This window comes from Schistocerca serialis, chromosome 4, assembly GCF_023864345.2.
Source record: "Schistocerca serialis cubense isolate TAMUIC-IGC-003099 chromosome 4, iqSchSeri2.2, whole genome shotgun sequence".
NCBI lineage: Eukaryota > Metazoa > Arthropoda > Insecta > Orthoptera > Acrididae > Schistocerca > Schistocerca serialis.
This window is the reverse complement of record NC_064641.1, coordinates 307,539,835-307,557,362: the sequence shown is the minus strand read 5'-3', so window position 1 is coordinate 307,557,362 and position 17,528 is coordinate 307,539,835. Positions and strand designations below refer to the sequence as shown.

The following is a 17,528-nucleotide window of genomic DNA, read 5'->3' as shown; positions in this document are numbered from 1 at the left end:
AGAATAGTACTATGCTGTTGGGGATATTCACCTGGGAGTCGTGGCAGTACTCGAAGGCTAAACCCATTTAGTGTAATGATAAAATAGCTAAATCTACCGAAATTCCTTTGTGAACGATAGCACCTGCTAGCGGGGAATAAGCTGATAATCCTGTACCAGTACCGTTATCTACTACAGAAGACATAAGGAGTGTTAATGAAACGTGACAAATGTCGACTACGTGAACATTATTGCCGATCACCTGCTTCCCTTTACGCTTGATGTCTTCCCCAACGGGGATGGCATCTTCCAGTGGGATGGCTGTCCGCGTCGAAATGCCAGAATCGTACTACAGTCTTTCGAGAAGCATGATACGGAATTCTCGTTGATGACGTGACCACCAAATTCGCCCAGTCTAAACATCTCGGACACTGTCGATAAAATTCTTCTGGGGATGTGACCGCATTGTCACATATCATTTGCCCGTAATTTACGGGACTTATCATCTGTGCGTGGATATTTTATGCTATATACCTCCGGAAATCAACAAAGGACTTGTCGAATTCATGCCACGCAGAATTGCTGCTGGGTCAACACGCTATCGGTCAGATGGTCTATACGTTTTGACTCATCAGTGTATGTAAAACTGAATGTTCGAACTCCTACTCGCGTGTATTGAATTGCAAATCATATACTGTACCTCTACTAAATTTCTTTAGTTCGATAACAGTTATTCTTAAATTGCTGATTTTTGTGACGAAGGTATTAGAAAGTTGTACTAAGTTGCAAACTTCATGTCATATGGAATAATTTTCTTGGGCAATTACATACGAGGGGTCGAACTTAAATAGCGGCAACTATTTATTCACAACCGATACAAAAGAGTTACATGTTTGCACCTGTTACTGTCCTTCAAAGTAGTCACCAGTGTTGTGTAGTGCCCATTGCAGTGATGTGGAAGGTGTAAAATACCGTTAGCAGAGCCTGTTCTGTTGATGGTGCGAATGGAGCGGTCTAAAGTAATGGCGATTCTCGTGTACGACTGTGATAGTGTTATCCTAACGCATTACGTTCCTCCACGGCAGACCGTCAATGCACAGTATTACTGTCCGTTTTTGGAGCATAACCTGCGACCAGCTTTGCGGAAGAAGCGGCGACACCACCTGCGCAACCCGCCCATCATTTTGGACGACAATGCGCGGGCGCATACAGCGCAAGCTGTGGCTGCTCTGTTCGGTCAATGGGACTGGTAAGTACTGTACCACCCACCATACTTCCCGGACGTAAGTCCTTGTGACTTTGATTTGATTCCGAAGATGAAGGAACCATTTCGTGGCATTCGCTTCAGAACTGTTCCAGAGATTCGACAGGCAGTAGACCGCTCCATTCGCGTCAACAGAACAGGCTCTGCTAACGGTATACTACGCCTTCCACGCCGCTGGCAACGGGTTCTACACAACGCTGGTGGCTATTTTGAAGGACAGTAACGGGTACAAACATGTAACTCTTTTGTATCGGTTGTGAATAAATAGTTGCCACTATTTAAGTTCCAACCCTCGTACGTAGGCAAGATGTATTCATCGTACATAAACTTGCTGTAAGGATTATGTGTGATTTCCTGAAACCTAGAGAAGTATTTAATTAACTAGGTGTACTGACACCAACCTCGTAATTCATTTACTTTCTTGTGAAGTTTGTTGTAGAAAACAAGCCGCAATTTGAAAATAATAATAGAACTCATAAATAAAGTAGAAATAAAAAGTCTCTTCATTCTTATGTTTCTCCCGTCGTATCACGCTGTCCAGCCACATTAATGTGACCATCCGTCAAATCCAAAATAATCACTTTTTCCAGATGGTTCAGATGGCTCTGGGCACTATGGGACTTAGCTTCTGAGGTCATCAGTCCCCTAGAACTTAGAACTACTTAAACCTAACTAACCTAGGGACATCACACACATCCATGCCCGAGGCAGGATTCGAACCTGCGACCGTTGCGGTCGCGCGGTTCCAGACTGAAGCGCCTAGAACCGCTCGGTCACACCGGCCGGCGCCACTTTTTGCAGCGCGGTCCGTTGCGAGACGGGCAGGAAGACAGTCAGTGAAGTTCTGGAAGGTACCGAAAGAGATTTGGAGCAGTGCCGACTCCAGTGCCTTGACTAGCTCCGCAAGGATTATCGATTGAGGATCCATGGCCGGTGAAAAACTTATGTGGCTCTACTGCGCCTTCCATAGTGAGGAAACTATCCAGGGAATTCCGTGAAAACATTCCCCAGACCATAACCTTCCTCCAAAGGCCTGGATCCTTCCAATGATTGTTGCAGGCTGTTTGCTTTCAAACGTTTTACGCCGTACACGCCAAAGGCCATCTATCATCTGGAAAGGCCACCTTTCACCAATCAGTGGACGTCCTTTTGCGGTGAAATGAAATGATCGTACGGCATTGGCCGGGAGACCCCATGCGGGGTGTTCGGCCGTCTAAATTTGCAAGTCCTTTTTAGCTGACGCCACTGATGATGAAAGACGCACAGCACCCAGTCAGAGAAAATCCCTGACGCTGCCGGAAATCGAACCCGGGACCCCGTGCGCAGGAAGTGAGAACGCTACCGCAAGACCACGAGCTGCGGACACCCTTTTGCGGTACTGGCATGTGAATTCCATGCTTCTTCGCCAATGAAGAGCAGTCAGCATGGGTGCATGAACCAGGCACCTGTTGCGGACACCCATACGTAGCAACTTTCGGTGAACGGCCGTTAAGCAGACACCGTTGGTAGCCCCTTAGTTCGTCTGGACGGCAGCTGCTTGACCGTTGCACGTCTATTCACTCATACACATCTCCGCAGCCATCGTTTATCACCAAAGTTGCCTCCGCGCCGGTTTTGGATGGCGCCATTTTGCGACGTTCGGTAGTACAGTACTTTAACCATGACAGCACGTAAGCAGCTTACAGACCTAGCCGTTCGGAAATGTTTGCGCCCTTCTCTCCCCTGCTACCTTATGTGTGGTTATAGCACGTTGACGTCTAACATAGGCGGTGGTCACACTACTGTGACTAGACTGTACGTAGCCTCCTTTAACCTTACCCTTGCGCAGAAAGAGACGAAATATGCAGCTGTAACACTATTTGACTTCCTTGTGGGTTATAAGTGGAGATATTAAAAACAAATTACAATAAGTTCTGCTGACAACTCCTTCCATTCTACACATGGTGCTGCATTTAATGCGTTCAACATCATGGTCATCAGTACTCATTGTGTGACGTTATGGGGTGATTCTCGACGTGTCCATGCGTATGCGCTTGCCTAAATTTCTAACACAACATTTAGGTACTGCTATTCTGCACTGTCTGTGTTTTATGGCGTACTATGCAATGTCCTCCATTCATGTCTCATCACACTGCATAATACACCGTAAAACACAGACACTGCAGAATAGTGTTACATGCCTAGACCGGCCGCGACAATAATATATGTCTCCCTCGAGTGCAGGTTGTGGACAGACAGGGTCATACGCGGGTTTTCTTCGGTCCGGGACACGTGCTCGGATAGCCGATTTGACGACTGCTCACGTAAAGCGGGAAATTCAGGTTCTATTCCTGGTCCAGCACAAATTTTCGCATGTCACCAACACATTGTGCAGCTGTAGTCTAATCACATTCGTAATTGCGAATACATATCTTCTGTTTAGATACTGGCCCATTTTCCAACCTTTTCAGATGGACCCTGTAGTTTGTAACAGGACACAGATATACTGATTCCAACGTCTTAGTCAGCAGCTCGTGGTCTCGCGGTCGCGTTCTCGCTTCCCGAGCCCGGGTTCCTGCGATCGATTCCCGGTGGGGTCACGGACTTTTCACCTGCCTCGAGGTGACTGGCTGTTAGTGTTTTCATCATCATTCCTGAAAGTGGCGAGATTGGACTGAGCAAAGGTTGGGGATTTGTGCGGGCTCTGATAACCGCGCCGTTGAGCGCTCCACAAACCAAACATCATCGTCCAACGTCTTACAATATTCTAGGCAAATATTTTTTTCTTTTCTATCCGTTTGCTTGTCCTCCTCCGTAGGCGAGTGGTCAACGCCACAGGCCCTCGCGTGGGAGACCTGGGTTCGATTCCCGGTAGAACCAAAGATTTTTCGTTCGTGGGAGGACTGGACCACAGTGCACTCAGCCTCTTGATGCCTGTGGAGGAGCTACTTAATTGAGAACTAGCGGTTCCAAGGTCAGATGGTCGACAACGCCCGGGAGTGCGCTGTGCTGAGCCCACGCCCCTCCATAGCACATCTGTTGATAAATAACTGAGGAGAGCGCGGCAGCCTTCAGGGCCTAGTCGCGGGGTTTTCTTTTTCCTTTTATGAATTTAGTTGATTATCAAAAACTTCATTCTTAAAAACTGTTACTTCGGCGCGTGTCACATAAAAAGATCTCAGATCCTACTTCATTGAAGATGTAACTGTGTAATACAGTGTTACATTCATGAGAGAAAGAGCCACTAAAATGAGAACATTTCTTGCAATCTCTACAATTATTGCACCGTACGTCTTTTTAAATTCCGTTCGACATTAGTTTCGAATGATCAGTCCATTTTCTAGCACAGCATTACTGCAGCCAAAGATGTTGATATATCTACATCTTACTCAGAGGAGGGACTTCTTGTACCACTTTCTGATCCCTGCAACCCTGTTCCACTCGCGAATAACGCGTGGGAATAACGACTGTCGGTCGGCCTCTGTATTGGCTCTAATTTGTCTAATTTTTTCCTTATAGTCATTACGCTAGACGTATGTGGGAACAAATAATATGTTGTCCTACTCTTCCCGGAAAATTCTCTCTCGAAATTTTAATAGTAAATCTTTCCGTGACAAACAACCCCTCTCTTGTAACGTCTGCCATTGGAGTTCGTTGAGTATTTGCATAACGCTCTCGGCCGACTAAACGATGCCGTGACGAAACGTGCTGCTCTTCGTTGGATCTTCTTTATCTGTTCTATCAGTCCTATTTGGAGGGATCCCAGATACATGAACAATACTCAAGAATCGGTAGCCTGCCGAAGTGGCCGTGCGGTTAAAGGCGCTGCAGTCTGGAACCGCAAGACCGCTACGGTCGCAGGTTCGAATCCTGCCTCGGGCATGGATGTTTGTGATGTCCTTAGGTTAGTTAGGTTTAACTAGTTGTAAGTTCTAGGGGACTAATGACCTCAGCAGTTGAGTCCCATAGTGCTCAGAGCCAAGAATCGGTCGAAGAGGTCCGTCATAAGCCACTTTCTTCGTGGATGAGTTACATTTCCTTAATATCCTTACTATGAATCCGAGTTTGGCATCTGCTTTTCCCACTATTTGTTTTATGTGGTCATTCCACTTAAGGTTGCTCTGCATAGTTCCCCCTAGGTATTTTACGGCAGCTACTTTTTCCAGCGGTTTGACATCAGTAGTGTAGCTATACAGTAGTTGATTTCTTTCCTATGCATGCGCAATATGTTACGTTTATTTACGTTCAGGGTCAACTGCCAGAGGCTGTATCATTCATCAATTCTCTGGAGGTCGTTCTGCAAATTGTTACTAACTTCTGGCGTTGCTACTTTGTTATAGACAACAGCATCATCTGCGCATAGCCTTAGGGAGCATTGGCGCTTTCTACTAAATCATTTATGCACTCCTGAAAATGGAAAAAAGAACACATTGACACCGGTGTGTTAGACCCACCATACTTGCTCCGGACACTGCGAGAGAGCTGTACAAGCAATGATCACACGCACGGCACAGCGGACACACCAGGAACCGCAGTGTTGGCCGTCGAATGGCGCTAGCTGCGCAGCATTTGTGCACCGCCGCCGTCAGTGTCAGCCAGTTTGCCGTGGCATACGGAACTCCATCGCAGTCTTTAACACTGGTAGCATGCCGCGACAGCGTGGACGTGAACCGTATGTGCAGTTGACGGACTTTGAGCGAGGGCGTATAGTGGGCATGCGTGAGGCCGGGTGGACGTACCGCCGAATTGCTCAACACGTGGGGCGTGAGGTCTCCACAGTACATCGATGTTGTCGCCAGTGGTCGGCGGAAGGTGCACGTGCCCGTCGACCTGGGACCGGACCGCAGCGACGCACGGATGCACGCCAAGACCGTAGGATCCTACGCAGTGCCGTAGGGGACCGCACCGCCACTTCCCAGCAAATTAGGGACACTGTTGCTCCTGGGGTATCGGCGAGGACCATTCGCAACCGTCTCCATGAAGCTGGGCTACGGTCCCGCACACCGTTAGGCCGTCTTCCGCTCACGCCCCCAACATCGTGCAGCCCGCCTCCAGTGGTGTCGCGACAGGCGTGAATGGAGGGACGAATGGAGACGTGTCGTCTTCAGCGATGAGAGTCGCTTCTGCCTTGGTGCCAATGATGGTCGTATGCGTGTTTGGCGCCGTGCAGGTGAGCGCCACAATCAGGACTGCATACGACCGAGGCACACAGGGCCAACACCCGGCATCATGGTGTGGGGAGCGATCTCCTACACTGGCCGTACACCACTGGTGATCGTCGAGGGGACACTGAATAGTGCACGGTACATCCAAACCATCATCGAACCCATCGTTCTACCATTCCTAGACCGGCAAGGGAACTTGCTGTTCCAACAGGACAATGCACGTACGCATGTATCCCGTGCCACCCAACGTGCTCTAGAAGGTGTAAGTCAACTACCCTGGCCAGCAAGATCTCCGGATCTGTCCCCCATTGAGCATGTTTGGGACTGGATGAAGCGTCGTCTCACGCGGTCTGCACGTCCAGCACGAACGCTGGTCCAACTGAGGCGCCAGGTGGAAATGGCATGGCAAGCCGTTCCACAGGACTACATCCAGCATCTCTACGATCGTCTCCATGGGAGAATAGCAGCCTGCATTGCTGCGAAAGGTGGATATACACTGTACTAGTGCCGACATTGTGCATGCTCTGTTGCCTGTGTCTATGTGCCTGTGGTTCTGTCAGTGTGATCATGTGATGTATCTGACCCCAGGAATGTGTCAATAAAGTTTCCCCTTCCTGGGACAATGAATTCACGGTGTTCTTATTTCAATTTCCAGGAGTGTATATATTGTAAACAGTAACGGTCCTATCATGCTTCACTGAGGTACTCCCGAAATTACCTTTACATCCGTCGATGTAGTAGCGGTATTGTATGAATAGGAGGAAACAACCAACGCCAAAAACAGAAGCTAACACTTTTATCCCTAGAATCTCTGTTGATATTGCAGTAGTGTAAGAAACACTGATACTACACTAATGTGAAATTAATTGTATACTGGGGATTAAACTCGTTTTTACTGTAACTAGCTAAACTGAGTTTCATTTAGAACCAGTCCAGAAGAATCGTTTGTTGTTTCATCATGTTCACATTTGCAGAGCAGTAAGTTTCTGTGTGTCTTATCCAGATTACAAAAATTTCACTTCTATTATGTATTATTGTAAGAGTTCTAGACAATATTCTGCAAAAGTTGTGCCAGTTTTTAGTAACTTCCAGTTTCTACGGTACTCCTTTACCTTAATGTATCATGATATCCCTCTCTCACCAGTAGAGTAAGAACCACGTTTATTGTAGGTTACCTTGTTTACGACACGTTTGTCCTTAGGGTACTTCACTACTGTGCATGTACTACACTTGTATGCATGCGAAAGTTACTTTCGTGTGATGTGTCACTCACACATAACATAGCAAGATGAGACTTGAACCACACATAGGAAGAACTACTACAGTTTAATATACAGTTACTGCGATGACTACCCATGATCCCTTCAGTGCAGATGCACACCAAGCTCGAACTCTTACGGGAATCGGCGAAATACTGTGAGTAATGAGGCTAATGAGCAGGGGCACAACATGAGTGTGGTGTAATTTGAGAATTTGGATTTGATGGGAGGCGCGCTGGAGTATTCCGTGCGGTTGTGTCCGGATGCCGTAGTGATCAGCGCATCTGCCTAGTAAGCAGGATACTGGGTGAGACATGATACTCACTGGAATTAAGGAAAACTTTGTAGGATCCACCAATATAACTTCCTTTCCATATAACCTGTATATTTAATATTATATAACCGTAAATTTTGTTTCTTTTTTTACAAGATGAACAAATTTGTAAAATGAATAAGCCTTTGCAAGAGAAATCAAAACAGCAAAAAATATTACAATAATTACAAGACGGGCGGTGTTTACTACCGCGATGGACACAGCTTCTCTTATTAAATGCCCTTCTGCAACACATGAAAACTATGTAAGCACCATTGATAACAAGAGTGATTCAGTTACTCAAAACAGATTACGTAACTTTTAATTTGAAAGCTGTATGTCGAGAGGTTCGAGATTAAGATGCGCACCTGTGCTTGAAGGTTAAACAGATTAGGAAACAATATAACAATGATAAGGCTTGCTTCAAAGCAAGCAACCTCTTAATTTCAATCGGCAACCAAGGTGCGACTGGATCCTAACCCGTCCCTTTTGACAATCTTATTTTTACTAAAGCCCTGATGACAGTTAGCTGTTAATATTTTCCAAGTTAAACTGATTGTCAGTTATTAAGATCGCTCTGAAGGAACGTCTTAAACCATCACTTGTGAACACTTACTACAAGCGAACTCACTCGGCAGAAACACATTATCCAGTTAAAAATACACCAATAATGACCCGGTCTTTGAAAGACAGCAACGCACAGCTTAGTACAACAGGTTGTTCAGATTAGATTACAATTACAATCAAAGAATTGAACCGGTTAACATGTAAATCTAACCACAAGACCCCTGTTTTGTTAACGGCAAACTGTGCCTTAATACAATTGTTCCGGCTGTATTTACGACTAGGAGCTGATTCATTAGAAGATTAATGATCTGGTATAAACCAGAAGGAAACGTCATAAAGCCCTGCTCGAAATTGGAGGGAATGGTCGCTATTGGCCCGAATGATGTTCCGGGACAGTATGGCGGAATATTGGAATCATAACTGAATGCAGATTTTCGGTTTTCGAGGAGAGTAGGGAGTAGAGCAATGTTGGCTTCACTCTTGCGTTGCACAGGCAGAGAGTTTGGGATCTGATCTTCGTCGGAGTTGGACGGTCTGGCGACTTGGCCGCTCTTTTTCGGAAGAACTTTGAATTGTCGGACAGCCTTCGAGGCCAGGGGTTGACACAGAGTTGCTGCAAGGCAGACGGCGGCGACTACATCATCAGGACGCTGCCTGCCGACGACGTGCTGTAGATTTCAGTACTGGTAGAGTATTTTGCGGCTCCGGCATTGTAGGACCTCATCAATTTTATACTTAATCCGTCAGCAGCACGCGCGCTCGCTTTGCTACACGTCTACCTTGCTTGTTTCTCCATGTGATCCCATTTGAGCTCTCACTACTAATTGCGATACTGCTCTATAGTCGGAAGATTAATATTTGATTCATTAGGACCTCCAGTAATCATCGTCATCTATTGCATCACAGAGAGCCCCTTGTTCTCGAGCCAACTCTTATTCTTATAATAGTTCAGTATACCCTATCCTTTAACCTACTGCTTGTGTCGATAATCATGTGCATTTATGTTCTGATGTATAATAAATCTCATTGTAATATTTAATTTGCATATCTTTTGTAGATATATGCAGAATCCCATTTCCTGTTGTTTATTATGATAAAGTTCTCTTTTTTTGAGTAGATCACGATTTTTATTAAATTATTGTGAGTGTGCACTCGTTATTTTACCAACTAGCAGGGTCCACCATCATTTCCTTCCGTTACCGTTGTGCGCATAATTAATTAGGTGGTAGATAAGGAGGGGGTCGAGTGCATGTCTCATTCTCATGCAAAATTCGTCTCAATTAAAGAGGTACAAACTCATCTCCACCACGGCACCTCGCACATTGTCATCCATAATAGGGAACTGGGGGCCGAATCCATCCCTGAAAAGACGCCCATGGGGAAGGAGCACAGTGTCACAATAGCATTGTCTGGTGGGTCTACTGCGTTCAGTAAGCCCATGCAACGATATGCTTCCCCGTATCGTAACACCTTTACCACCAAAACGATCATGTTTGACTATGCTGCACGTACCCTCATATCGGCCAGAGGTGGGAACACGTAATGCACCCGCGAACATTGTCGAATATTGTTTTGGTGGTTCAGATGTTATTTAGCAGGGAGGAATAGTGTTGCACGGGCGTACTGACCAAATCTTGGAATACGGTACACTCAACGGTCAACGCTACTGTGGCACTGTTCTCCATTCCCTTGTCTACATCTACATCTACTTCTACGTGATTACTCTGCTATTCACAATAAAGTGCTTGGCAGAGAGTTCAATTAACCACCTTCAAACTGTCTACCGTTGCACTCTCGAACGGCACGCGGGAAAAATAAGCACTTAAATTTTTCTGTGCGAGCCCTGATTTATTTTATCGTGATGATCGTTTCTCCCTATGTAGGTGGATGCCAACAGAATGTTTTCGCAATCGGAGGTGAAAACTGGTGATTGAAATTTCATGAGAAGATCCCGTCGCAAAGAAAAACGACTTTGTTTTAATGACTGCCACTCCAATTCACGTATCATGTCTGTGACACTATCTCCCCTATTTCGCGATAATCCTAAACGAGCTGCCCTTCTTTGTACTTTTTCGATGTCATCCGTCAGTCCCACCTGATCCGGATCCCACACCGCACAGCAATATTCCAGAATATGGCGGACAAGCGTGGTGTAAGCAGTCTTTTTAGTAGACCTGTTTCACCTTCTAAGTGTTCTGCCAATGAACCGCAGTCTTTGGTTCGCTCTACCCACAATATTATCTATGTGATCGTTCCAATTTAGGCTGTTTGTAATTGCAATCCCTAAGTATTTATCTGAATTTACAGCCTTCAGATTTGTGTGACTTACCGCGTAATCGAAATAGAGCTGATTTCTTTCAGTACTCACGTGAATAACTTCTCACATTTCCTTATTCAGGGTCAATTGGCACTTTTCGCACCATACAGATATCTTACCTAAATCATTTTGCAAGTCGTTTTGATCATCTGATGACTTTACAAGACGGTAAATGACAGCATCATCTGACTTTATTTTTATGGACGATAATGAGCGACCGCATCGAACAGGGCAGGTGCAGGACCTCTTGGAACAAGAGGATATTCAGCGAATAGACTGGCCTACCCGTTCCCACCCAACACGGCTGAGATGCGTTTGGAGAGACGTATTGAAGTACGTCCGCAAGTACCAACGACCATTCAGCATTTGTCACCCGCGCTGATGGAGGAATGGAACGCCCCACCACAACAACTCCGTAACAACCCTGTGGTCAGCATGGGAGCACTTTGGAGAGCAAGCATTACCATCCATGTTGACCACATACCCTATTAAAAACCATCTACCGTCTTTTGTTATGTCCAACGGAGCGCCATGGATCGCTATGACTTCAGTGTAATGATTGTATTTGAATAAAGGTGTCACATCTGTGGTCTCATAGCATATTTCTCTCAGCCATCTTCTGTAGTATACTACAGCAGTTCTTTTTATGAATGGTGCGAGTTTCATAGAGCTGTCACTCGGGAGTGACAACTTTGGCACGCCAATGTATTTGTCTTCTTTATCAAATCAAACAGTTTGTTTGTCAACAACATCCATAATTTAATAAACAACTGAATACTTGCCCTCCCATCTTAAAGTTCCGGTTACTCTTACGTTATCAAGGAATATTATCTACTATATTCTGCAGAAAACAAAATTGCAGTTGACGATAGCAATAACATTTCAACTTGTCTCTAACTTTATGTCCAACAATGCTCATATAGTTGATCTTATCACTTCTTGTAACAAACAGTTCCTCGCAATACACACTCTATCACACACTGTGTCAACGTTGCCTAATGTAGCTATAAAATACTGATCGCAATAATGTTCACATTCCTGTGCGTCCAACGATTGCATAGACAGTGTTTACTTAGAAAGTCTGCTGAATTTAATGTGCCAATGGCAACCTGTTTTACCATATTTTTCACCTAAAGATATCTGCCTGTAAAGACTATTGACCATTACTAACTGTTACTTGACCTGAATAGTATGTTCAAATGAAGGATATCAAGTTCCTATATAACATTCCTGAATAGTATTCTATTAAGTATCAAAACATCAATGTTTATGTGAGACAAATGTTGGAGATACAAAGCTGTGGAGCCGCAGATATTGTGAAATGGTTATTAAACATCAATGTGATATTCTGCTGAGACTGCAATAAATGGACATAAACGCCCAATTGATATTTGTAAACTTTTATCTGACGCACTCATAACGGCCTGCTTTTTCACGAATATTCACCATGGATGAGGCCGTTAAAATAAAAGTGGGTACATTATTCAAGGTCATTTAATCTATATGCAGACAATTTATTAATAAAGGATGGAAATTAATTTGTTGTTATTGGCGACTATCACATCCTTCCTCCGACGCTATTCTCTAACGATTGCGATTTACAAGCCTACTCGACGTAGTAAATAAAATTGATCACTTCAGTGTTCCTCTTGCAATTGCTTGGGAAACTATTCATGCAAACTATATTTTTTACCTTAGTAAACGATATCACACCGTCTAAACGAACATTACCGTCGCCAACAGAAGTGATATTTCTCGATTTGTACTTGTAGTACTACTTTGCGGAAGACTACTTTTTGTGATAATAGTGATTCTCCTTTTATATTTTGTTTACATTTTAGGCTTTTCTTCGATCTACATTGTTCATACTTTACACAGTACTCGACACTGCTTCCTTTCATTTATACGTGAATAAACTGTGATGGAACCGTTACAGGGCTACGGTAATAGAGCGGCCAGATGTGTGGTACATGGACGATGGCCCCCTGAGCTACACGTTTTGTGAAGAAGTCCACAACTCCTTCGACGAGCAGCCGCCAGTGCAGAAGGAGTGCTGCGCGTGTCAGGAAGCAAAGTATGAGGTAAGCGCCAATCGTATTCACTGTATTCTTTGAGGATTCTGTCTTCTTCAGTTTACACTTTCCTGCCCTGCGAATACTTCATATGTGTTGTTAAAATTGATTCGTTAACAGTACTTCACAGTTTCCTCTCTTTTCGCCGCTACTGTACACTGAGGAGCCAAAACATTGTGACCACCTGCTTAACAGCTTGTTTGTCCGTCTTTGGAGTGAAATATATCATTGATGCTGCGTTTCAGGTATCCGACAGTTTGGTAGTAGGTTTTTGGAAGTACGTGGCATTAGACGTCTACGCACAGGTCATGTAATTCGCGTAAATAACGGGCCGCTGATTTGCGTAGTCGGTGGTGGCTCCCGATAGCGACCCAGATGGGTGCTTAGGATTTACAACAGGCAAATTTGATCGCCGTGACTTCAACTTGAGTTCACTATAATGCCCCTGAAACCACTGTAGCATGATTCTGGCTCCGAGACACGGACAATTATACTGCTGAAAGATGACATCGCCATCTGGGAAGACATCAAGCATGAAAGGATGCAGATGATTCGCAGCTGTCAGCGTGTCTTCGATTATTTCCACCAGTCCCATGCCAGAGCAGGAGAATGTCTCCCGTAGCATAATACTGCTGCCACCAGCCTGCGTCTGTGGCATGTTACACGTTTCGAGCTGCCGTACGCCTCGGTCGCGGCGTTTGTGGACACGATCATCGACCTAGCGTAGCAAAAATCTGATTCATCCCAAGACCTGACATGTTTCCATTGATCGACAGTCGAATCGCAGAGCACCCGTGCCCACTGCAGCGGTAACTGACGATGTCGTTGGCTCAACATGTGACACGTAGGCGTTGTTCTCTGCGGAGCTCCATGTTCAACAATGTACGATGAACGGTGTGCTCCGAAACACTTCTGCGTGCTCCAGAATTGTGCTCTTTAGGCAGAGATGTCACATTACCATCATTAGAATTACACTACTCGCCATTAAAATTGCTACACCAAGAACAAATGCAGATGATAAACGGGTATTCATTGGACAAATATACTAGAACTGACATGTGATTACATATTCACGCAATTTGGGTGTATAGATCCTGAGAAATCAGTACCCAGAACAACCACCTATGGCCGTAATAACGGCCTTGATACGCCTGGGCATTGAGTCAAACAGAGCTTGTATGGCGTGTACAGGTACAGCTGCCCATGCAGCTTCAACACGATACCACAGTTCATCAAGAGTAATGACTGGCGTATTGTGACGAGCCAGTTGCTCGGCCACCATTGACTAGACGTTTTCAATTGGTGAGAGATCTGGAGAATGTGCTGGCCAGGGCAGCAGTCGAACATTTTCCCGTACAGGACCAGCAACATGCGGTCGTGCATTATCCTGCTGAAATGTAGGGTTTCGCAGGGATCGAATGAAGGGTAGAGCCACGGTCGTAACACATCTGAAATGTAACGTCCACTGTTCAAAGTGCCGTCAATGCGAACAAGAGGTGACCGAGACGTGTAACCAATGGCATCCCATACCATCACACCGGGTGATACGCCAGTATGGCGACGACGAATACACGCTTCCAATGTGCGTCCACCGCGATGTCGCCACACACGGATACGACCATCATGATGCTGTAAACAGAATCTGGATTCATCCGAAAAAATGACGTTTTGCCATTCGTGCACCCAGGTTCGTCGTTCAGTACACCATCGCAAGCGCTCCTGTATGTGATGCACCGTCAAGGGTAAACGCAGCCATGGTCTCGGAGCTGATAGTCCATGCTGCTGCAAACGTCGTCGAACTGTTCGTGCAGATGGTTGTCGTCTTGCAAACGTCCCCATCTGTTGACTCAGGAATCGAGACGTGGCTGCACTATCCGTTACAGCCATGCAGATAAGATGCCTGTCATCTCGACTGCTAGTGATACGAGGCCGTTGGAATCCAGCACGGCGTTCCGTTTTACCCTCCTGAAACCACCGATTCCATACTCTGCTAACAGTCATTGGATCTCGACAATCGCGAACAGCAATGTCGCGACACGATTAGCCGCAATCGCGATAGGCTACAATCCGACCTTTATCAAAGTCGGAAACGTGATGGGACGCATTTCTCCTCCTTACACGAGGCATCACAACAACGTTTCACCAGGCAACGCCGGTCAACTGCTGTTTGTGTATGAGAAATCGGTTGGAAACTTTCCTCGTGTCACCACGTTGTAGGTGTCGCCACCGGCGCCAACCTTGTGTGAATGCTCTGAAAAGCTAATAATTTGCATATCACAGCATCTTCTTCCTGTCGGTTAAATTTCGCGTCTGTAGCACGTCATCTTCGTGGTGTAGCAATTTTAATGGTCACTGGTGTATGTATTAATACCTTCAGTTGCTGACTGGCGTTGTTATATATGAACGGCGACAGGTGAAAATGTGTGCCCCGACCGGTACTCGAACCCGGGATCTCCTGCTTACATGGCAGACGCTCTACCCATCTTAGCCAGCGAGGGCACAGAGGATAATGCGACTGCAGGGACTATCTCCCGCACGCCTCCCGCGAGACCCACATTCTCATCTTATATGTCCACACACTACATTCGTAGCGTCCATACCCAACACACTCATTACTCGTGGAAGACATTCTTACCAAGTCCCGTAAGAGTTCGGGTAATATGTGTCCATCCGCACAGAAGAAGGAGGTCATCGCCGGTATTGCCAGAACCATATCCGTATAAACATTACCATCAATCCCACTTTACAGAGCAGACAAGCCCCCGAAACCCACGTTCTGTGAAGAATCGTGGACGTGCAACCGTTTAGCACCTATTGGTAGTTTCACTGTCCTTCTACCAGTTACCTTAGATGCTCACGACAATAACACGTGAACATTCGACCAACTTTGCCGTTTTAGAGATATTCGTTCATAGACTCTGCGTAACAATAATCTTCCCTTTGTCAAAGTCTCTTATCTCAATGGATTGCAGCCCATATCTTCGCTAGAGAGATTCCCCATCCGTGTCCGCTTACATACTTTAGTTGCCGCCTCAAGTACCCGCAACGCCACCACGCGGCACCCGACGTCGCGGTGAACACAGATCATAATGTTTTGGCTTATCACTGTACATTCCTTAAAGGAGTAAGTAAATGAATTTTACAGACACAGCCACAATTACCGCCCATACAGACTGTCTGTCACTAGGCAGAAAACTTCTTTGTTGGACTGAAGCATCGGTTTTTTCGTGACACATCGCAGAAAAACTGTAGGTATTATTGAAAAGCCCACGGAACCAAAAATGAGTCACGTGGCACATTAGACATAGCTGTGCTTTCATGTGCCATTATAAGGATGTAAAGGCGTCAACCAGATAGCAGCTGCACGTGGAAATTTCTGCATAACGCATGCCTCATTAGCCTCCTGTAAGAGGGAGAGCGAGTTTCGTGCAAAGTACTGTCGTAAAGAAGCGACTGATTTCAGATTTCCTTAAAGTCCATCCAATGCAGTAAATGAAAGATTTTGAAGCTATGACACCGGGGACTCTTCTAGTTCACCAGCAGTGGCAACATACCGTTCTAAAATAAATTCACATCAAAACAGCAATCGAAAAATAATGCTGACGGGAAGGGAACAGCGATAAGTGTCGGGACTATATGACTGAAATTCGCTTCATTTAGAGGTGAGTATCGCAACTTGATGTCAGTGCGGGCTTTCCAGATTCGCCCTGGGTTAACAGTTTCAGAGGAAGCGGATATATGGTCTAGAGCAAAGGACGCAAGATATCACGAGTTAACATACGAAGAACAACAAAAAAATTTCACCTGTGTTGTGGTTTTCCCTTAAAAATTACGTAGCCCATAAACCAAAATTTTGAAGCTCCCTGATGGCTAATTATCTACTGTGAAGCTTAAAAGATTTGGAGAGCTGTACTGACAGAATATAAGCGATGAGCGTGGTTCATTATGACTACTTGGATAGCTGTGATTTCTAGCGTTGCCTGTGAAAGGCAAGGTTCAGCGTTGGAGGCTTGGCCCGACGCATAATTTAAATCTGTGAGGAGGCTCTGTATGAAAATCTTTGGTAGGCGTAATTGTTCTGGAAAAAGTCTATTTATTGCCTGCATTGTGTATCTCGCGCAAGAGTCACGAGAATAAGGAAGATTAGGGAGAGTACAGGGGCATATAGGCACTCACGTTCCCTTCTCTCCACAAGTGAATCACATGTGGTACAAAATCCACAGTACCCTCCTCCATGTACTTTACAGCAGCCTATGGAATATTTTTGGGGATGTTTGCAATGACAACATTTTACGCAGAATCAAATAACGTAGCAAGCTGGTAGAAATCACTTTTATTAATGGGAAGAACTTACTGCTCACGCTCACATTTCCTGTTCCCATTTGTAGAAAATGTTCAGACTTGTATTCAAATCTATAGTAATAATAAATTTGTAAAACTGTCGTTCCTGTATGTTTGTTTAGACGAATTTTCGTGAGGTTTTCGCAGGTAACTTGGGCACAGCTTGGGACATGGAACAGACTTCACTACATCAGAATTGGAACACGAAAACACTGATGTTATTGAAAGTTTTATCCATACTAATATTAAAAAATGCGACAGTAACTCTGTAA

At 45.2% G+C, this 17,528-nt stretch overlaps 1 protein-coding gene across 1 annotated transcript in view; it reads left to right on the top strand.

Moving 5' to 3' along the window:
• The window catches only part of LOC126474409 (spondin-1), a 646,454-nt gene that overhangs the window by 316,564 nt on the left and 312,362 nt on the right, over positions 1-17,528 (top strand). The window contains exon 5 of the mRNA XM_050101878.1: positions 12,780-12,924. Coding sequence (XP_049957835.1) covers positions 12,780-12,924 — 145 coding nt within the window. The remainder of the gene's footprint in view (positions 1-12,779; positions 12,925-17,528) is intronic.